This window comes from Brienomyrus brachyistius, chromosome 10 (genome assembly GCF_023856365.1).
Source record: "Brienomyrus brachyistius isolate T26 chromosome 10, BBRACH_0.4, whole genome shotgun sequence".
Classification (NCBI taxonomy): Eukaryota; Metazoa; Chordata; class Actinopteri; order Osteoglossiformes; family Mormyridae; genus Brienomyrus; species Brienomyrus brachyistius.
Window position 1 is genome coordinate 23247275 of NC_064542.1, and position 22706 is coordinate 23269980.

The window sequence follows — 22706 nt, forward strand, 5'->3', positions numbered from 1 at the left end:
CCAAACAAAATTGTCATGACGCTTCTTACGCAGAAATACGTAAGACACACTTTCACCCGCAGTATGGGGAGGGGGGCAGCATGTCACTCGCAAGGCCACACAGATAATGAGCAGATACCGGACACATTGCGGTCAAACATCCTGGTAGGAGCACTCGGCGTGTCTGAATCCGAGTGCGTACTTACCTGCGGCTGTGTGAGATTGCCCAGCCCACAACCTGGTACCGGCAGGCTTAAGATGAAGGGAGTTCAAACAAAATGGGGGTGTCAGTCAATCTCGAGTTCGGAGCACATACGCTTGGTCTGTCGATGAACGAGAGGCTGATAATCCTCTCAACTGCTGAATTACGCCAAATCGACTTCACAACAGGGGATTTGGGGAATCAGGAGAGAGAGAGAGACACTCTGTGGGAAAGGTGATATTTTAAAGGAGCACAAGACTAATGAGAATCTGTACTAGTTCAGTTTAGAATGAGCTGAACCCTGTATGATAAAATGAACCCTATATAATAATGATTGCTAATTTAGAGTATTAAATTAAAGTTTAGTCTGGTCCTTACCTCTGACGCACGGATTAGTGCCAATTATTGTTTTATTCAGCAAGTGAAGGACCATTATAATAATAAGGCTGTGATATTTGATGAGCTCTAAGTAATTCCAGCCTATGAACGAAAAGCCGTTCAGGGTTGTTAAACGATGAATGCTTCTTTTAGTCTCTGCTGCCACCCTGTGGTCCATGAGTGACATTGCAAGCTGATGAAAACCCAAGCATTGAGTCTAATTAATGTACAGAAAAGAAACAGAAGATTCAACCAGCCCCTTTTTTAAAATCAAAAAATACGTTTAATAAATTTATTGCATCTTTTTTACAAAAAGGGATTAAGTCAGAGAAAAAGGAAAAAAATAACCCAACCACTTCAAACCTTCCTTTATTGTTGCTTAGATGGGGCTGTTTTCTACCTGCTTTTGGAGTCACTCTTGCTGGCCTTCGGTCTGTCCAGCCGGGGGAAGAACAGCCCCGTGTCGGGGCCCAGGGCCCTGCCCTCAAAGGGGCAGGCGTCTCCCCGATGCCGGGCCAAGAAGCAGAGGTTCCCCCAGGCCCGCTCCTCAGGACTCACCCCCAAACGTGACAGGAGCTTGTCCGCCAGCAGGGGCACCGCAGGCTGCAGGAGGATGCCGTAGATCCGGAGGCTCTCCAAGGAGACGTGCAGGATGGTGTCCAGCCAGCAGCGGTCGCCGGGGGAGCCACGGTCCAGCTTCCACGGTGTGTGCCGCTGGATAAAACCGTTCGTGTGCCGCACACATGCCGCCACCCCCTCCAAGGCCTTGTAGGCCTGCAGCGATTCGTAGTGCTGGGCCACCAGGCCGGGCAGCGCCTCCACCGACTCCAGCATGGCGTAGTCCTCAGGCACCGTCCTTCCCCCCACGCCAGCCGCCCCCTCCCTCGGGAAAGATGTGGCACAGAAGCGGGGGTACACCTGCTCGGGGTTGAGTGAGAGGGCCGTGCAGCGGTTCAGGAGCCCCCCGAGGGTGTCAGCAAGCTCGCTATTTAGCAGCTTCACGGCTTTATCCTCGTAAAAGTCACAGTCGGAGTCCGGCACGCCCTGGCGGAGAAGGAAGTAGCGCAGGCCATCCGTCGTGAGAAGCCTGGATGCCTCCAGGGGCTTCACCACGTTCCCGCGGCTCTTAGACATCTTCTGTCCCTCCACGGTCCAGTGGGAGTGCACTAGGATCGCCCGGGGGAGGGGCAGCCCGGCCGCTAGCAGAAAAGCCGGCCAGTAGATGGCGTGGAACTTCAGGATGTCTTTGCCGATAACGTGACGAGCCGCGGCCCACCAGCGAGGCTGCTGCTCCGGGAAGCCAGCCGCCGTCAGGTAGTTCACCAAGGCATCAAGCCAGACGTAAACCGTCTGCTCGGGGTCCCCAGGCACCGGCACACCCCACTGCAGGCGCCCCCGCTGACGTGACACAGACAGATCAGGTAGCTCGTCCTGCAGCCACTGGAGGACGGTGTGCCGGAAGCGTTCTGGCTGGATGGCCCCGGGGGTCTCGGCCAGCCAGCGCTGCAGTGCGTGTCGGAACGCCGACAGCCGGAACATGTAGTTCTTCTCCTTCATCCACTCCACCTGCCCGTGACAAAAGCAGGAAAGTCCTTAACAGCAGCAGCACCCTTGTATAGTTTTCCAAAATCCATGTTTTGTGCATGTGGAAGAGAAGATATAAAAAGTGTAGCATTATTTGCCATTTATACAAAAACAGGTACATTAAAATGTGCTTGTTTTCACATATTCCATCATGCTCTCTGTTTTAAGGGTCTGAGTGCAGGGTCAGTCATCCATCCATTTTTTTGGGGGGGTGGGTGTTAAAGGTCTTGCCAAAGGGCGGTATCAGAGATGTGGCCATTCTGCCGAGCACGGGATTTGAACCAGCGACCTTCTGTTCACAAGCATGGCGACCTACCTGGCTGAACCTCCTTAGCAGCTACGGCCCTGCCGATGGAGGTGATTCGCGCCAGGATCTTATCTTACCTTGTGGCCGCTCTCGAGTGAAACCTTGATGGCCGTTCCATCACAGTCGGTGCTGTCACCGACCTGGGTGGGCGTGAGGAAGCTCTCATCCTGTGTGGAGTACCAGCCTTCATAAGTGCCCTTGTAGATGTGGCCTCCCCGCTGCAGCACAGCCCAGAACTGCTCCACGGCACGGCGGTGCCTCTCGTCTGTCGTCCTGATGAAGTCCGTGTAAGAGATGTCACACTTTTCAAAGAGGTGCCTGAACTGTCCCGACACCTCAGTGCAGAAGGTCAGAGGATCCTCTCCGGCACAGGCAGCCGCCTGCTGGATTTTTAACCCATGCTCATCAGTGCCTGAAAAGCGCAGAGGTCTACGGTTAACCACTGCACTGACAAGAACAAGTTTTAAGTTTTATTGTCACATGTATTCGGAGGAAATTCTTATGCCACAGCTGCAAGGGAGCGGACACGAGCATGGGGGCACACAGCAGTACGATAAATTTAGTGCAAGACGGGACATTGCACTACAAGGAAAGGCGGACAATGAATAAATATTAAATGGGTGAGGCAAAAAAAAAAAATCACACTTGTTATAAGCGGCTTAGGTTACTCACCAGTGGAGAACTTGGATGTGACACCACACATGAGCATGTACCTGTGCAAATAGTCGGCTATGACTGCGGAATACAAGTGTCCGATGTGGGGAGCGGCGTTGACGTAGAAAATCGGGGTGGTGATGAAATGAAGCTCGTCGGAAACCGTCTTGCAGCCTGAAGCACAAGGTCGAATCGGACTCCGTGCAAAGCCGCTGCCCCTGGACACACGCGTGGGGGTCCATGTTGCAGTCTTTAAAATGCGTACGGTAAAAACATTCCGCAGCACCATGGTAAGACAGTTCACTGTTTTGAGAGCAATTCACCTTTCATTTAATTAAACGGGATGATGAAACACCACGGTCGCAAAAAGTGTAATTCCACTCCCCTTTCCAGTCCATGCGACGGTAAAGTCTTACTTCCGTGTGTCGTGACGACATTGCCTTACCGAATCACACGCAAAACGTTTAAATGTCCCCACCTTTTTAAAGATATCTACCAATTAAATCTTAGGAAGAAGTGATTGATATTTACTCTGTCCAATCAAATCCTCACACATAGAATTAGTCACGTGTGACTGGATACTCTCCTGGAATCCCTGTTGCCTGATAAACGTACAGCAAATTCTGACGGATATTGTACTTAAAACGAAGTTTTACCACGGATATAATATTCTAAAAATTCACACTACATAGTTCTTATTTTTATGATTTTTGTCGCCGACACGTTTGTGTTGACGATCCCTGGTTGTGATACTAAATGTCGTTTTAAAATTTCAACAGAAATAAGATCAATGAAAGTCACCATAACAGACAGATTCTGAAAAAAAAAAATTGTTAAAAGCAGTATGATATCGGAGAGTTTTCTTCCTTTACTAAATAAACTTGGGCACTCTGACTGGTCTCTGGTCACGCAGCCCTATAAGCAACAGTCTGAGATGGATTGTGTGTTCCGACACCTTTGAATCATAGCCAGCATGAACTTTTTCAGCAATTTGCGCTACAGTGACTCTCCTATGGAATTAGACCAGACGGTGTAGCCCAGGGTTCTTCTGTTCTGTACCTTGATTCCAAATCCAGTCCTTGTTTTCAGTTCTCCCAGGTAGTTAGTTTAATAATTACTGATTCTGATTGGTCAGAGGCTTCACACCTGGCTCACAGGTAAAGGAAGGCTGGAAAACCAGCAGTGGTGGGACCTCGAGGACCATGATTTGAATAATAGGGGTCTAGCCTTCGCACCCATGTGCATTAATGAGGCTTGGGCACCCATGACCCCATCACCAGTTCACCGGTTGGCTTTCCTTGGACCACTGCATACTGGGAACACCCCACATGACCTGCCGATTTGGAGATGCTCTGTCCCAGTCATCCAGCCATCACAAGTTGGGCCTTGTCAGTCACTCAGATCCTTACCCTTGCTCATTTTCCCATCTTCCAACACATCAACTTCCAGACCTGACTCTTCCCTTGCCAGGTGGGGTCCTTTGACAGGTGCCATAGTAACGAGATAATCAATATTATTCACTTCACCTGTCAGTGGTTTGCATGTTGTAGCTGATTGGTGTATAGTGAGTTGTAGATATGTTTAAGCAATTCAGGTGTAACAGTACTCATAAATTCATGCTGCCTTTGAAGTATTAAAGGATGCTGTCAGCGTTGGGCCGGAACTTAATATCACCCATATGGTTTTGACACCATCTGCAAAAATGAATCACCTACAATATAGCAGTCAGCTCCTTGAACCTGTGATACCAAAGTGTCTCTCACCACAAGCAACAAGTTGAAAATGGCAGGAAAGGAAATGCTACCTTATAGATTCAGCATTCAGTAAACCCTATTCAATATAGATTAGTATTTTTTTCTTAAACTAGCCTCTGTAATTCTCCTGTGCAACTCCGTGTTCATTTTTTAACTTTCATTGACTTTCAGGAACTTGCTATCTGTATACCCATGCCACATTGGCTGAATCCTCAGCATTTAAAGCACTGGGGCTGTCTGAAGTCATAAAATATGACCCTACATGGTTAGTCAGTATGAATAGGAGGATTTGTTCATTATTTTTTGTTGTTGGATTGGCCTTATAATAAAGCACATATTGCACAATTAAACCAGGGACCTGTGTCACAAAGCACGGTTTCTTGCTTAGCCAGATGACTTGTTGGATTTAAGGCAGTCTGGGATAAATGTAAATGGACAAAGATAAAGTTAATTTAAATAGGGGTACCTAAAATCCGAACAAGTTTTCTGGTTACGCAAGAAATCCGGCTTGGCGATACTGGTCTCTGTATACAATAACCCATTTGTATATCCCACTGTTGCTAGATGGAAATCTGATGTTGCTTGTGGTCAAGGTTACGACAGAAATTCCTTCATTCTCATAAAAAACATTAAGAATGTCTTTACATTTGCTATTATCAATACTATTGTGGGTATATAATAGTTTTAGAAAGACGTTGTGCATCAGCTCCCATATGGTCTAGCGGTTAGGATTCCTGGTTTTCACCCAGGCGGCCCGGGTTCGACTCCCGGTATGGGAATTGCAATTTTATTTTTCTCCTGCAAAATATACATATAGTCAAGTGGAACAACAAAGATACAGAATTCTTACCTCAACTTTTCACTATAAAATGCTTATTAAGCTTAAATTGTTAGAAGGGGCAATAACATGGTTTTTCGCTGGTCGTATGTTACATGTTTGCGAGACAGTAGTATATAGATCACCAGACGTGACCTAATTATATACTGACTGAGACAAAACATCATTATAGTGTTTTAATTATTTTGTTTATGAACAGGGGAGGCAATTACCGGACATAGCTTACAACTATTCAGAAATTCCGATCATCGTTCTAAGTAAATCTAAACGGGCGGGGTCCAAAGTGTTGATAAAATGAGGGACCGTCTCTAAGTTATTATTCTGAACCTTACCGCACAACATTCAAACTAACGATACATCAACGTTCCGTTATTACTCAGTGATCTAAAAATTACTGAAAATCTAGAGTATTCAATTTTACATATTAAATATGTTCATACAGATGTCAGGAGTCAGACGTGCTGACAGCGTTCTCCTTGGAATCACAGCATTGTGGAACACATTTTTGCTCTTAGCAGTTTTAACTGTAGACTGTCAAACAGCCATCGTTTTGCTGTGATTACTATTTGTTCAAACCAACATATTTTAATGATTAAAGCGAGGACATCGCGTGTGTGTTGGTGAAAATACAAAAATTAAATAAATAAATCACGGCCCCTTGAAATGAAAGTAAAATAATTACGACGCCGTATAGCCTTTATGACAACCTTGCAAATCTTGACAGCCATTAAATGACTTATCCAAAGAATACGATTCATTTGATCTCATCCTAATCTCAGAAATGGAAATCGGTACCTTTTTAGTTTTAAAATCCCAAACATTAGTATAGCAACATACATTCTTCTGCGATGCACTTTTTAAAGTTATTCAACAATAGGCAGAACTTAATATATAAAACTATATAAAAGCTGACTGTATTGTATTTAGATGTTTGAATTGCTCTTCACAGGTTTAAAAAACAAACTAGTTCGCCAGATAAAAACAATAGTTCCCATGCGTCGATTTCGTTTCGGCAAAATGTATGTAATTTAGCAAGCACCCCTAACTGGATGTTGGACAATGTCAAGGGAAAAATGTGACTCATCCACACCGGGCCAATCAATTGAGGACTGTGTGAGGAAAACCCCATATACTTAAGTAGCTGGAAACATTGGAATACCAGTAACAAGCCAAAAAAGTGAAAAACAAGAAAAAGTTATTCAGTCGACTAACTGACTAAGGTTTTCCAGTTAAATACTAAAGGGTAGGAGATTATTTTACTTTTTCCACTTATCTTTCTGGGATAATGCCAGTAATTTACGTGAATATATACTGCTGACTGACTACTTTCAGTGCAATAACATTATACAGCAACTAAGTAAACCAGTCTACAAGTGACACAAATTAACCGGACTTGCGATTTTGAATTTGGAACGACATAAAAACCTGCGTTGCATGACTGAGGTAAGGCTTGTTTATTAACCCGTTTGAAAACTGTATGGTGCAGCGTACTATATATTAATTCTGTGTGCGTTAGATACAGGTTATTCGTCTCACAGTGGCGTATCTGGCATTATCATTCCACAGTTCGGCATATAACTACATACCTAATTACTACACAACTAAAAACATTTGAAACGTCTCAGTAGAATGGTGTTTTCAGGGAAACAGACATAACGAGTTCTGAAGCAAACCACTTTTAACATGGACTTTGTCAACCGCAGAAGTGCGTTTTTCTTCAAGTTGTGCTACACTGCATATTTTGAATAATGCCTTAGTAATTGACGCCCATGGGGTGACATCGTGGCATTTAGTCTTTATTTACAAACGACTGGCATGTAATACTTGAGAATTTTGTCCGGTGGTATAGTAATGCATTTTAAAGCGTGATGGCTCTAGGCGTGATCATTGTGGCTCCGCCCCCGACACGAACACGTGACCTTGTGCGTGTGAACGCGGTGTGGGGGCGGGGCGTGGCGGTGCGCGATAGCAGCCCGGGCTGTGTCTCATGCGGGGTCCGCTTGAACCCCTGTTTCGCATGTCGCTGGTAGCCTCTGGGAGCCACTGATGTGAAAATCGAAAACACCAAGTTTCCTGTAAATTTATATACCACCTCCAACATTTTTTTTAAACGAAGGTATTGCGTAATATATATTGTGAATGAGAACAAATTACTTATGCCGGTGGTCACTGATGTTTTTGGAAAAAGCATGTAATCTGGGGTGTTTGTAAGCTCCTTTTAGAAAGTCAAAAATGTGTGTCTTTTTCCCGATCCCTTGATTTACTCACTGTAGGCAGTTCAGTCTTTGGCCTGATGTTTATACATTTGCGGCTTAAGGTTCTGCCTTCATGAGAGTCACAGCAATCGTCCCCCCACCCCACTCCACCCTTCTGTTGGTGATGTCGCTCCTCTGGGCGGGTCATTTTTGTGCGCGTGTGAGTTGTTGACCTCTCTGGGACTTGCTTCAGGCCCATGCACAGGCTGGTTCCACTAACCCACCCACACCCATCCTCAGTCTCCCCTTCTCTTCAGTCTGTTCTTCCCCTCCACTCCTGATGGCCAGCAGATAATTAGAAATGTTGGTCTTCTGAAACCAATTATCTCCCACAAGAGCTTCTAAATATACCCCTGTGCAGTTCTGTTAGCCTGGGGCCTGCTGTGGGCTGGGCTGGGCTGGGCTGGGCCCCACTGGCAAGCCCCTCGACGTGTCTCCCCAGGCCCCTCCGGTGCTCCCAGCAGTCAGGTGGGGAGACTCTGCTCCCCCTTTGAACTTTTCACCAGAGGGGGTCGCTCAGTACAAAAGAGCCTTGAGTCAGCCCCCGTCCGCCTTGCGATTATGATTCTGGAGAGGGGAGGAACAGAGTGAGTGGGGCCCGGGGCCCCCATCCCGCAGGTAGATCCTAAGACGTGGACTCCAGGCCTCCGGGCTGATGGAGGCCCAGGGCACAGCATGTGATCATGATGTCACAGTCAGTGCTGCACCGTGACACCGGATTCCACGCCCTGCTGAACACAACAGCCTTTTTTGTGCTCAGTTTATTTTGTGCCTCCGTCAAAATCGATGCCCCCCCCTTGGGGCTTCTTTAAGTCATCTGACTGCTGACACAATGACCTCCTTTACAGCGGGGTTTTGGTGAGAATTAAGCTGCGTTATGTATTATTAAACTGCGTGTGTGAGTCAGTCCGCTAGCTGAACGCGGAGCACATGTCAGCACCCTGTTTCTGAGGTTGACGCGGTCTTGTGGAGCAGGAAAAGCAGGGGGGAAGGGGCTGGTTTCGGGGGCTGGCTCTGACGAGCAGGGGGGCGGGTTCAAGCCGGGCTGGGCCATGGAACAAGCAAAAGCGGAACGGGGCTAGCTCTCTGCAGCTGCGGAGTCGCGATCAGTTTCAGGAACCGTATAAAGACGGTGCTTTGCCTCTTAGCTGTAGAGCAGTTAATGTTTGTTTGTTTGTGATGGTGTTCAGTAGCATGTTCATGTGTGAGGGTATTCAGCAGCATGTTTTTTGTGTGATGTTTTGTGTGATGTTCAGTAGTTCGGCAACATGTTAGTGTGTGATGGTGTTCAGAAGCATGTTCATGAGTAAGGGTGTTCAGCAGTGTGTGAGTGAGGGTGTTCAGCAGTGTGTTCATATGTGATATGTTCAGCAGTGTGTGTGTGACGGTGTTCAGTAGTGTGTGAGTGATGGTGTTCAGCAGTGTGTTCATATATGATGTGTTCAGCAGTGTGCTTGTGAGTGAGGGTGTTCAGCAGTGTGTGTGTGTGACGGTGTTCAGCAGTGTGTTCATATGTGATATGTTCAGCAGTGTGTGTGTGACGGTGTTCAGCAGTGTGTTCATATATGATATGTTCAGCAGTGTGTGTGTGACGGTGTTCAGCAGTGTGTTCATATATGATATGTTCAGCAGTGTGTGTGACGGTGTTCAGCAGTGTGTTCATATATGATATGTTCAGCAGTGTGTGTGTGACGGTGTTCAGCGGTGTGTTCATATGTGATATGTTCAGCAGTGTGTGTGTGTGTTCAGTAGTGTGTTCATATGTGATATGTTCAGCAGTGTGCTTGTGAGTGAGGGTGTTCAGTAGTGTGTGTGACGGTGTTCAGCAGTGTGTTCATATGTGATGTTCAGCAGTGTGCTTGTGAGTGAGGGTGTTCAGTAGTGTGTGTGACGGTGTTCTGCAGTGTGTTCATATGTGATATGTTCAGCAGTGTGCTTGTGAGTGAGGGTGTTCAGTATTGTGTGTGACTGTGTTCAGCAGTGTGTTCATATGTGATATGTTCAGCAGTGTGCTTGTGAGTGAGGGTGTTCCGCAGTGTGTGTGTGACGGTGTTCAGCAGTGTGTGTGTGACGGTGTTCAGCGGTGTGTTCATATGTGATATGTTCAGCAGTGTGCTTGTGAGTGAGGGTGTTCAGCAGTGTGTGTGTGACTGTGTTCAGTAGTGTGTTCATATGTGATATGTTCAGCAGTGTGCTTGTGAGTGAGGGTGTTCAGTAGTGTGTGTGACGGTGTTCAGCAGTGTGTTCATATGTGATATGTTCAGCAGTGTGCTTGTGAGTGAGGGTGTTCAGTAGTGTGTGTGACGGTGTTCAGCAGTGTGTTCATATGTGATATGTTCAGCAGTGTGCTTGTGAGTGAGGGTGTTCAGTAGTGTGTGTGACGGTGTTCTGCAGTGTGTTCATATGTGATATGTTCAGCAGTGTGCTTGTGAGTGAGGGTGTTCAGTAGTGTGTGTGACTGTGTTCAGCAGTGTGTTCATATGTGATATGTTCAGCAGTGTGCTTGTGAGTGAGGGTGTTCCGCAGTGTGTGTGTGACGGTGTTCAGCAGTGTGTGTGTGACGGTGTTCAGCGGTGTGTTCATATGTGATATGTTCAGCAGTGTGCTTGTGAGTGAGGGTGTTCAGTAGTGTGTGTGACTGTGTTCAGCAGTGTGTTCATATGTGATATGTTCAGCAGTGTGCTTGTGAGTGAGGGTGTTCCGCAGTGTGTGTGTGACGGTGTTCAGCAGTGTGTGTGTGACGGTGTTCAGTAGTGTGTTCATATGTGATATGTTCAGCAGTGTGTTTGTGTTCAGCAATACCTTCACTTCTTATCTCGGCCGCCATACGCTTCCCACGGTGGTAAGATGCGCTCTACATGAGTGCCATGGGCACCTGCCAAGTAGCCTTTTATATTTTTCTCCCTATGGTCATGTTTTTATACGCTCTCTTTCACGTAATAAAAACATCAGGCCAAATCTTCAGCGTGACTCAGGGTCTGCAGTCCAGGGCCTGCTTCAGCCCGGCCCATGGGGACTCGCAGGCTTCCATGTGACTGCTTGTGAAATGAAAAATGCACTGGCTACACTTCCCCATTTCGCAGAGAATCGCTCCTTCTTCAGGGGGCTGGCTTCTGTGGAAGGGCCGCGGGGGCCGATTGTGTGAGGTTCCCCATTTAAGCTGTGCAGGTTTCTGCACGGTCACCTGGACTGCTGACAGATGACCTCATCTGGTGGCACGCAGTCACCTGACCCTTGAAGGAGGGAAATTCCAAATTCCAACCAAGGTCTGAGACGGCCTTTTCACGATGAGGAAATGTGTCAAAGGCACACACACACACACACACACACACACACACACACAAGTTGTACCGAGTAAATGATTTATACCTTGGGACTTTCAGCCACTGCAGCCTGTAAACTATATTTAGGTTTTGGTTGTCTTAAAAAAAATCTGTCTTGCTTCTATAATGCATGAAGAAGTCCAGAAAACACCTGTTTGTATAAAACTTGGCTCTGTTTGGTAAAACGATTAAAAATGGGAGTCTTACAGCTAGTGTATCTGACCACAGGCTAAAGTCAGAAGAAGCTGAAGTTAACGGTGGAACATTAAAAAAAAAATGAGGGAGATATCCATCCATTTCCTGAAAACACTTATCCTGTTCAGGCTTGCGGGGTGTCCAGAGCCTATGAGCCCATTCAGGGAACAATCCAGGATGGGGCACCAACCCATTGCAGGGCTCACTCACACACCATACACACACAGGCAATTTGGTAACTTCAGTTAGCCTCGGCATGTTTTTACCCTAAATGCCTATAACAGTCCCATAAGAATCCCTCTCATCGTTTTTACCAGTTTCTTCCAGTTTATGAGATCAGAAAATGAGCTTTATTGGAGGGGAAAAACTATATTTAAAGGTACATCTATCAGTCATTCTTTGTTGTTTCCAAATATTTGGTATATTGGTTCCAGTCTGTCTAGCTGTAGTATGTCAATTATGAAAATTTCAGATGATCTGATTTCTAATAGGTTTGTGATTGAAAATGAACATAAAGGGTATAAAAAGTCTGCACTGTCTGAGACGGGGGCAGGGGCCTGGCAGGCAGGTGGCAGCGATGGCTGCGTGGTTAGAAACGCCATCCTCCGCTGCCTGCACATGCAGCTGCAGCTTATTGCGTTTGTTCTGCTGTTTTCTTGCGAAATTTAGAGGTCTGGAAGCAGAGTTCTTACATCATTTCCCCTGCGCTTCATATTAGCATAAAGCCAGAAATGTTACGCGCTACCTGGGTCAGCAAGGCCTAGTTACGAGAGTACTTTGCTTTTCTTTTAATAAATTGTCTTCCGATGTCCATTTTAATGTGGTGTAAAGGTTGCCCCAGAGCTTCACAGTGTCGTGACAATCCTCTTCCGATATTCCAGTCCGGATTCCCACAGGCTATGCTAGGAACGCTTGGGTCATAATGGGCCAGAAGTTCACATGTACACAATCACGCCCTACACTCACTCAGCCTCTCTCTCTCTCTCTCTCTGTACTCAACCCCATGATAATCGAGCTTCTGCTTAATGAAGGTTCTTGACGTTCAGAAACTGGTGCAGCAAACGATGACTATCTGAAGTTTTCTTCAGAGCGTATTTGTGTATTAGTGGCCCGGCCAGCCTGTATCTCCACTGTAGCCTGTTTCCCGGACATATGAGTCATTCTCTGCCCCTTGCTGTTTTTGTACTCTGGCAAATGAAAACTGCCACGGATTTGGTCATTATTCCTTTTCAGTCACGTTCAGGGAATTCCGTTCAGCTAACTAATTAGTGAGCTACCTTATTACCATTGTATCAGATTTGTACTCAAGGATGATGCCGCTAATTGAAGGGCTAGCTATGCGCTGGTGTTAATAACGGTTTGCCGTGTCAGTGGTTTGTTAATCGGCGTATAGATCTTTGATTCACAGTGAAGAGGAGCAGTGCTGGCGATCTTTGGTGACGGGGCTGAGCTGTAGGGAAATGGGGAAGTCGTGTGTTTTATTTTGTAACATAATTACTTCTGTGTTTACTGCTAACTGTAACGAGGCTCTCGGATGGAGTTCCTCCCCCTGCAGACTGCAGTACATTGTCACTTCAGTTTCGACTCACTGCAAAATGGCCGGCCACTGGGCCTTGTGACAATCCCACATCCCCCCGCCCTTTTCCGTTCAAACCCACGCCGTTTGGGTGACATGTCAGTGTGGTTACCTTCACTTCAGGGTAGAGGAATGACGAGCCCTTGCCAGAGGGGTCTGATTAAGCATCGTGCTGTTCATCCCCAGGCAAAAACGGGACAGTACGTGGGCCTGTGAGGCACCTGTCCTTAGGCCATGAGTAGTGAGTGTTTATGGTCCATGACGTGAAGGTGTCATGTCACATGCTGCAGGGGAAAAGCATGCATCTCCATCTCTGAAATCCCAAGGGACCCGCTCGACTTCATTTTCACGCCAGCTGTGGGCTCCAACGCTGCAGGCGCTGTGCTAATTTTTGTCTGCTTTGATTTGTTGTAGTATCACAGCTCTTAAATACTTTGCTGAAGCATGTCTCTGCGTATTGTTGTCTCATATGGTGCTAAAGATGTAAAAACAGGCTATTTAAACTGAATTGCATAAAATGGCAGGACGGTGTCTCTCAGACGGGGCCATTTCTCAGCTAAATGATCCTTCTTGGATTTATCCTTTTTTAAAAGGCACATGCTGGAAAAATTAGGGCCCAGTGTTTGCTGCTCTAAACGCTGGTCTTTTCCAAGACTTTTCGCACAGCCGGAGCCTTCTGACATTGTGGAAAGTGGAACATGGCGAGCTTTGCGGTGGACTGGAATGAAAAGGAGCAGCCAGTATGTGGCAAGATGACCTTTTAGAAGGTCTAGTGTGAAAAAGAATGTCAGTCTGGTAGGGAGGGGTTTTGAGTCCCAGGTGCATTGTGGGGCTATGGTTCGGGGGCTGATCAGATGATGAGAAGCGAAGCCCTTGAGACAGGAGGGCAGGGCTCTGTGCTCCTGTGAGTGCAAGATGCTTACTGAGTTAGACATCATGTATCAGAGCTCATCCACATCACGGAGGACCTGGCATGAACGTCGCAGACCAGTGATCGTTAAAAGGTAGCGTCACCACCTCCACTATCTAAGGATGCTTAAGTCCAAGCTGCCTCCCAAGAACCTGAAGGCTTTCTACACCTGCACCATGGAGAGCTTCCTTACTGGCAGCATCTCCACCTGGTTTGGGAGCCGCACCACACAGGACAACACAGCCCTGAGCAGGAGGTGACCTCCTGAGCCAGCAGTCTTGGGGTGTATCACGGTAACCCCCCCCCTCCCCCCCAATCGGCAAATCTTAACAGGAAGTACCAGAATAGTGTTGCTTTTTAAAATACCGCCAAAACGCCGTACACCACAGTATAATATCTGGATGGTATAGAGGGGGAGTTTCCCATCAGCCTCTGCTCAGAGTCATGTGACACCCTGGTTATTCCTTGAAAATGTCTTTCAGTATTGCTGTTCTGCTGCTGGTTTGTATGACTTGTAGCTCAGATTTATTTTTAGTAGGGAAAAAGAAATGGGACCTGAAAGACGAGCATCACTGGTAGCATATCTCATTATCTGTGCTAAGAACATTGGCCTTAAATGTGACTGCATGCCAGCCAGGGGGGCGTTTCCCAAAAGCATATTTGCTAGCAGCTTTAGCAACTTACAGAGTTGGACTTTACAACTGAACAGATCCATCTCTGTAATTTGCTAATGGGAGCTTTTGAGAAACGCCCCCCCCCCAGACTGTTTTGTGGTAAAATATGTAGAAAGCCATTTGTGACCTTTTGTGAAGAGAATAATTGGAGGTGTTTTTTTGGAGGTGGCCGGAGTCTCAGTGCCCTGGGGGGGGCGTCTGGGGGGCAGTGTGTGGCTCAGCAGGTTAGGACGCCGTACCCATGACGAGAACGTCGGCAGAGTGCTGTTACATTAAGGCCCCTGAGCGAGGCCCTTATCCCCCAGCCCCCCCAGGGACTGACTGAGCCTGCTATCTCAATTGAACGCCGCTTTGGGTAAACAAACGTTATTTTTAAAAACGGCAAAGGAAGGCGGGGGGTTGCTTGTTATGACGAAAACAAACCTCTTAGTTTCTGTTACTCGCTGACGCAGCGTGGTCTTGGGCTCAGCGGCCTGTATTTTTAGGCCGTAAGGGAAAGGCAGGCCTTCTGTTTCGTCAGCAGCGTCACATGGCTGTCAGCTGTGGGCGATCGAAGGCTCCTGTTCTTTTTCAGCGTTTTGTGCCTGTGCAGTGGGGGGGGGGGGTGTGTACACAGAGCATGCTGTCTGTGCCGTGGGGTGTTATGTGAAATTCCTGGCCCATCATTCATCACCTTTTTTCTCCTCGCCTCGCATTATGCTGGGATCAGGCTTTGCAACACAATTCGTTTCTTTTCTCTCTCTCTCTCTCTCTCTCTCTCTCGCTCTCTTTTTCCCCTCCCATTTTTCAGCGAGGGTTGGTTCTGTTGATGCCGCTGGCCGGCCCTCCGCCTCGGGGACGTTCATTAATCTGAGCCGGATGGGCTCGGAATCATCTCCCCGCCTCCCCGTTCACAGTGGAATTGGTGCAAGGGTCAGTACACATGTTCTGCTGGACCCAGTGAGTCCAGATCCAGAGCACGGTGACACCTTCTGGCTCTGTGGGGGGGCGACCTGTCGTGGTGAAATGGGCCCCACATGCGCACTACAGTGTCTTTGAAAAAGGCCATTTGGGGAGTGTGATCTCTCTCTTTCACAGATGGGCAATATTTCAATTAAATGTATTTAAAATATGTATGCAATTACTTTTTGTATTTTGTAATTTGTATTTTGCTGGATGGAAAAAAATCTGATGTAATTTCTACCAAAATACTCTGAGAGACTGGATTTTAAGTATTTAAAGTATTTAAAACACTTAAATAACACTTAAATCCATCCATCCATTTTCCAAACGGCTTATCCTACTGGGTCGCGGGGGGTCCGGAGCCTATCCCGGAAGCAATGGGCACGGGGCAGGGAACAACCCAAGATGGGGGACCAGCCCATTGCAGGGCACACTCACACACCATTCACTCACACATGCACACCTACGGGCAATTTTTCAACTCCAATGAGCCTCAGCATGTCTTTGGACTGTGGGGGGAAACCGGAGTACCCGGAGGAAACCCCACGACGACATGGGGAGAACATGCAAACTCCGCACACATGTGACCCAGGCGGAGACTCGAACCCGGGTCCCAGAGGTGTGAGGCAACAGTGCTAACCACTGCACACTTAAATAATATGTCATCTTTATTTACGTATTTTTTTTTTGTCATTTTAAGAAGCTTCATCACCAGGCTTATGGGCTCTTAAATGTAGCCATGACACATCCTGTTGGACTCAACTTGCTCACTGCTAGCTTAGTTTTCCCATGAGCAGTGAATTTCAGTATAGGACAGATAAATAGAGCGATTAGCAAACAGCAATTATGTACTCCAGAACTTTTAAATTGACTTGCTAGCCTTCTAGTGGCATTCTAGCTAATTTCAATAGGCATTCTCAGGCAGTGGCATCTTGTGGTTTGTCATATATGGAAGCATATAATAATAAACAATAAACTGGGATAGCTACTTTTGTACCTAAGGACAAAATTAATGTCTATCAGCTACATGTGGGTGTTTTTATAGGCAGTTAGTCTGTCTAAAGGGGAGAAGAATCTGGTGAACCTGGCATTGCATGTTGGCTATATGCATCACAACTGCTGGTCCTATTCTTTTTTTGAGCGTATATCTAAAAAAAAAAAAAAAGTTTCTTCTTTGCGTTTGTGCGTGTTTGGCATCGTACTGTAAGACAAACCGGGAAATACAGACATTCTGCCAAGGGTGTTATGGTACTGAGAAGAGACCAAAACGGAGATGCAACCCTCCATCAAAACAAATGTTCATGATTTCATGTCACGGTTCCAGAAGACGGAATCGCGATATTCTCTCCCCCCCCCCCCCAGCTGCAGGTGCAACTTTCACAATGTTACTAATATTGCAAAACTCATTTTTCATTTCACAATTCACACTATTACTGTCACCAAAATTATTATTCTATCCATCCATCTATTTTCCAAACCGCTTATCCTACTGGGTCGCGAGGGGTCTGGAGCCTATTATTCCATTCACAGTTATGGAAAGCTGTAAATTTTGTAAACAGTGGTACCTTGGAACACAAATTTAATTCGTTCCAGAAGGCTGGTCGAGTTGTGATTTGGTCGAGATCTAAGTCAAGTTTCATCATAAGAAATAATGTAAATGAATTTTATTCGTTCCAGACCCAGAAATGATTCCCTATTTAAACTTGTTTATCTACCTAACTAATGATAAAAAGCATTAACAATATAATTATCAATATAAAACTAATACACACATGAAAAAAGCACGCGTATAAATCAATAAACGTGAGATAAATGACCATTTATCAGCACTTTACCTGTCTTGAGGTGGGTTGCTGGCAAACTGGAAGTGGCAGGTGGAGAGGAGCAGGGATGGAGGTGTTGGGTTTGGAAGGGGAGACGTGTCTCGATCTGTACAAGTTTTAGTAAGTCTGTTTAGATTTTGTTGTGTTCTTGTGTTTTCAGTCAAGTTGCAGTTAGATTTTCCACGACCGACCCGTTCGAGACCCGTATTGGTAGAGCTGAACGTACAAGTTTTGGCAGGAATGGTCGAGGTCCAAGATTTTGGTCAAGGTACAAGTCAAAAAAAATTGTTCGACGTCCAAGTTGGTCAAGTTAAGAGGCGTCCAAGGCTCTACTGTATTACAACATGTTACTCTGTAATGGGCTGTAATGGTGTATGTATTTGTTGTGTACTGTTACTATGCATGTATTTTTGTATTTTCAAATTACAAATTACTTGCATTTTAACTAAAATACATTTTCTCACACTAGTATTTTTTATTTTATTTTGTTACATTTGATGAACAAGTGTGTAACAAGTTACTTTTTTATGTATTCCTGCCCATCTGTGTTCTTTCTGCGGGTCTGATACAGCGTTTTTGGGGTTGGGGTCGCATCCCGATTTGTTGGTGGCTCGGAACGTGAGCGTTCCCTGATGATGTTGGGTCAGATGTGTCCGTAGCCTCACTTCCTGTCCATCACCAGAAACTGTGGACCTGCCCGTCGTGTTCAGCTTCCTTTTTCTTTGTTGTACCTTTCGTCTGCGTTAAGTGTTCCTGGCCTCGTTAAGGCTCTCTGGTTCATAGCCATGCAGAAGAGGAAGTGCTGCACTGCTGTGTTGTGGATGGAGGTTTCTGAGGTGTGCGGCCTGTGTGGGGTGATGGTATATTGGGGGGGGGGGCTTCATGCACCATGCTAGAAAGCACCTGGCCTCGGGTAGTAAATTTCCCGGGATGTGCTCCATTCTCCTGGCACCGCACGTGGGCAGCTCAGCACACGTCACATGTCCTGGTACCTTATGCGTTACAGATTACAGACCTGCACTTCCTGTTTCCTAGCCAGACTGTAAGATAAAGATAATGGCAGCCAATCAGCTCCTTATGCCCGAATGCCAGCCATACTAGAGAGTGACGGGGGCGGGTGCTGCCATTAATTAATTACCTGCCCCCCCCCCGCCTCCAAGTGCATTTTATGTGAGATGGGGCGTATAGGAGGTTGTTTTTATATCACCGGGGGGCCGGAGGTTTTCCTGAGGTCACAGTCTCCTTGGTGCCTTTGCTTCATAAATTTATCTAATTTATTTGAATGAATTTGGTTCTGCTGTTAAAAAGAAAAAAAAAAACTTGATTATTTTTCTCTGCATGATTACGCTGCATTATTCTGTTCCCTGTATAAATGTGAAGGTGCAGTCCAACCAATCCGTGAGCTCCGCTTGATAGCAAACAACAACTCCCATAATGCTTTGCTTCCAGCTCTGCTTGACTGCATTTGTGGCGGGTGGAAAGAACAGATATTCGCATAAATGTATGAGGGAGGGAGAGAGAGAAAGAGAGAGGGTGCAGATAGAAAAGAAGTGACTAACAACTTTTTTAGTGAGGCTGATGGAAATGTTAGCCATCAAGACAGTGGAGTTTTGTGAATCTCTTGTCAGGTTACTGTTTAACTTGAGGATTTGTTTGTAGTTTTAAATTGCTGTTCTATATCCAGTAGAAAACATTTTTTTTCAAGCTTAGCAAATTTAGCATTTTTCAAAATATATAATGAATTGAGTGAAAGAGCAGCTGTCCCACACTAACACTGAAGTATGTGCACTTATTTTTACAGCAGGACAGCAGAGTAGCTCTGGCACATTTACCCAGGGTAAGAGTTTGAGGGTGTGAGCCCACAGCCCCTGTCATGTGAGTGAGAAAGCCACTGGAGCTGCTTTGTGACTGGACAAAGCACTCGGGGCCTCTGTGGAGAGCCGGCAGCTGATTGGACAGCTGGATCATGTCAGGTGACCCTGACGGCTGCCCTGTCGCCGAGTTTGCCAAGACCTGTTCAGATCCTTGCATTCTTTCATCTCCCACTCAGACTGAGCCCACACGTCATATCGGGTCCGTCTCGTCGCCTGCAGGGTGCGTTCCTGTTCAAGCTGACATCACCTCTTTTCAGAGCCATCATTCCTTAGCAGAAAGACACGTGGACATTTAATGTTTCTCTTACACGGTTTTAGCAGTTCGTGCCATGTGTCCTGTGCTGAGTCCCTTCACGTTAAGGTGCTGAGCCCAGGTGTGCTGGGCCTGTCGGACGGCGCTCACCTTCATGACAGAAATCAAAATAAAAGCCCTACACTGATCCTTCCATTAGGCCCAGGTGTTGCTGCTAGATACCTTGTCCCGGGCTGCTCCACCTCCCTCCCCTCCCCCTCTCCCTCCCCCTCTCCTGCCCCAGCAACCCTCCATCACAACAAGCGCTTACCTGAATAAATTTGCATACTGGACCCGCCGAGGCCTGTGATTGGCCAAGCGTGGGAGTTTCTGGGCCCCCCCTCGGGGCCTCTCCTCCAATAGCTTTTGGGCCTCTGACTCACTAAGAGAGTGCAAGTTGCTTCATCTGACTTCTCCATTTTTTTTTTTTAGATAGGCGACCTCAGCCACTGCCTGTTTCTCTTTTTTGTTTTATCTGATAGTACGGCAGAGGGAGAGGTCAGGTGCCGTCATTCCAGGCACGGAATATGCCCTTTTGCTCAGCCTAGGCACACCCTGCTCTGCGAGGACTGGGCTCTCTGCTCTGTTACCTGCTCTGACTTTTTTTTTTCCAAATTTTTTTCCTTGGCTCTCTGAACTCCACGTTCACGAATTTCCCTGGTTTTTTTTTTTTTGTTTTAATTCCTCCCATTAACATGATGACCGAAATGAAGTCCGTGTTCCTCTGAGGTTAGTAATCTTCTCCTTTACATGCTTTGCTCATTTGCCGAGGAACTTTAAAGTCGTTCGTTGCTTGAACATAAACTAAGACCTCTAAAGAACTCGCTTCCTTTGGTCTTTAGTAATTTAGTAATTTAGTAACTTTAGTAATTTTTTTTTGTTGACAAATGAGGATTTTGAGAAATTATTATTTAGCTCGCTTTGGATTTCAGCTGAATTGGAATAGATATGACTGAAGAGGGTAGGATGTGTTTTGCAGAAGTTAGCACCGGCAGGATCCGTTTCGTGGTATGTATGACAGTATGCTTAGTTTTGAGTGTGAGAGGCGAAGTCAAAACAAGTGCGTTTGGTCCGTGTGAAATGGCAGTATTTTGGAAATGTGGCTCCCTGTCCGAGCTGTACCTGCTCGCTCTCTGTGCCGACCCTCGGTGTGTGAGAGTTTGGAAGCGAATCGCGTGTTGAATATCACAGTGTTTTGTTCCATCAAGACAAGGTTTTTTTTTTTTTTTTGTTTTCTTTTTGTGTGTGGTGTGTGACTTGTTGCCTAATATGGGGTGTTTAAGCTGGGCGGGGCACTCTATTTCGCAAGCCCCCTCGCTAAGCTTTGCTGGCGGTTTAGAGTGTCTTACGGTGTGGAGTTACAGGTAATTAGTTTTCTCGGCACTTCCAAGCCTTCCCCAAGCCCATGCCGGGACACAGTCTGCGGACAGCGCCTGCCGGAGCGGCCGGCGTCTCTCTCGCAGTTGCTTGTTCGCTTTCCGCGGACGCACTCGTCCCCCCCCCCACCCTCCGCGGGCCGCAGTTTCGGGTTCGCTTATCGAGGCCCTCGGGTGTCATTTTGGCGGGGGCTTGATGGGCGCCTCTTGTTTTCAAGGTCTGCCCTGCGCGGGCGTAACACGGCAGTACCGCGTGACGGACCAGCGCCGCGCCCTGCTCGGCCCCCAACCTTCCGCTCACATTTGCATAATTTATGTCTCTGACACATTTATGGACACAAATGGACTTTGGTCTGGGCCGCTGCGCCTTTTGAGCACATTGAAACCACTAACATCATTCCGAGGAGGCCGACTTTGGAAAATGGATAAGAATCGGATGAAGAATGGGCATCCCGACATCGGAGATGAAAGCTTCTGTCTGCTTTCCCTGTTTTCTTCATCCTTCTTGATCTTTTTTTTTTTTTTGTCTGGTTCAGTCCAACCACTTTGTTGCCATGCCAGCTAGCGTGGTTTGAGCGCCTGAATTTGAGCCATTTTCACACGTGTAAGCATCAGGAAGGTGCCCTGGGGCTTCCACTTAATGGCGTCAGACTCGCTGCCTCATGCACGCTACCCCTACCCCTGATTGCACGCTAACGAGTCTCCTACCCCCCCCGCTGCTCTTCTTGGTCTCCCCCTGTACAGAGTGGTACGCTGCTCTTTATAGTAATTAAAAACAAAAACAAGCCATAAAACTGACTGAAAGAATATTTCACTGTGAAAATAAAAGTATTTCTTGGCCATTTGAGATGACTAGGGAACACTATTTTGGGGGGGGGGGGGGCGTTTTATGCTGTCTGTCCTCAGCCAGTTAACCCAGTAACTTGAGTTCATGCCGTTTTACGATTATGTCCCTCTGTTGGGTGTCATCATCTCCATGGGGGGGGGGGATTGTGCAGCAAGGTTGGGTCTACAATAAAGCTGCTGGAATGGACAGTTGGTTTGGGTTTAATTGGGGTCACAAATCCCCCAGAGGTGCGTTGCTACCTGTGCTGGGTCTGGATGTTGGGAAGCTTTCTGGAGCGATGAGCTTCAGACGAGTCTGCTTATGGTTCTTTGTGCCTGACCTTCTGCCCAACTCTCCTCAGTCTTGGGGGGGTGGGTCTGCTCAGCCCGGCTCCTACGAATTGCCCTGGTCACATGGCATGCCTGACAGGCTGGTTTACAGGTACATGCTTACTCTTCTACTTCATCCATCTTGTTCCTCAACACCCCCCCCCCCCTTCCCATAGTCCCCCCCCCCCCCCCCCTCCCATAGTCCCCCCCCCCCCCCCCCAACCCAAGTCTCCTTGTCTTTCCAGGCTTTATTTGCCTCACCATAGCTTGGGGGCACTAGCAGGTGTGTCTGCCTGAAGTCTAATTCCCCACCTTCCACCACCCCCCCCTCCAAATTGCGACCCTGTTGTGTCTCTTATTTACTCCTTGTCCCTGTTGAGATGCTGAATGAGCTCAGCGTTTCTCCTCCGTCAGCATGTTGGTTGAAAGCGGCAAAAAAAACACAATAAAGTTCAGCGCCAGGGCTCAGCTCAGAATGCCTGCTAGCTGCGCTCTGCCTTCCCTCCAGGTTCTCGGGCACCGTGGGCGGCCATTTTTTTTTGTTGCTGGTTAATGTACACCGAGGTCATTTGCGTCTTTTTTTCATATAAGCCTTGTAGTTTCCATGGGGAGCAC

At 46.9% G+C, this 22706-nt stretch overlaps 1 protein-coding gene and 1 non-coding gene across 3 annotated transcripts; one reads left to right on the forward strand and one right to left on the reverse strand.

Annotated features, from left to right (window-relative positions):
- Positions 1 to 825: 825 nt before the first annotated feature.
- Positions 826 to 4577, reverse strand: mars2 (methionyl-tRNA synthetase 2, mitochondrial). 2 transcript variants are annotated; one of them, XM_049029680.1, is made up of 4 exons: positions 4514 to 4577; positions 3123 to 3322; positions 2528 to 2862; positions 826 to 2125 (listed from the first exon to the last, which is right to left on the reverse strand). In XM_049029680.1, the coding sequence occupies exons 2-4, from the start codon at positions 3157 to 3159 to the stop codon at positions 956 to 958; spliced, it is 1542 nt and encodes a 513-aa protein (XP_048885637.1). In that variant the 5' UTR covers positions 3160 to 3322; positions 4514 to 4577; the 3' UTR covers positions 826 to 955. The 2 variants fall into 2 exon arrangements, with proteins under 2 accessions (XP_048885637.1, XP_048885636.1); XM_049029679.1 differs by lacking the exon at positions 4514 to 4577 and having other exon boundaries at positions 3123 to 3514.
- Positions 4578 to 5565: 988 nt separating this feature from the next.
- On the forward strand, positions 5566 to 5637 carry trnae-uuc (transfer RNA glutamic acid (anticodon UUC)). The gene has a single exon. It is a non-coding gene; the product is annotated as a tRNA-Glu (tRNA).
- The last annotated feature ends 17069 nt before the right edge of the window (positions 5638 to 22706 follow it).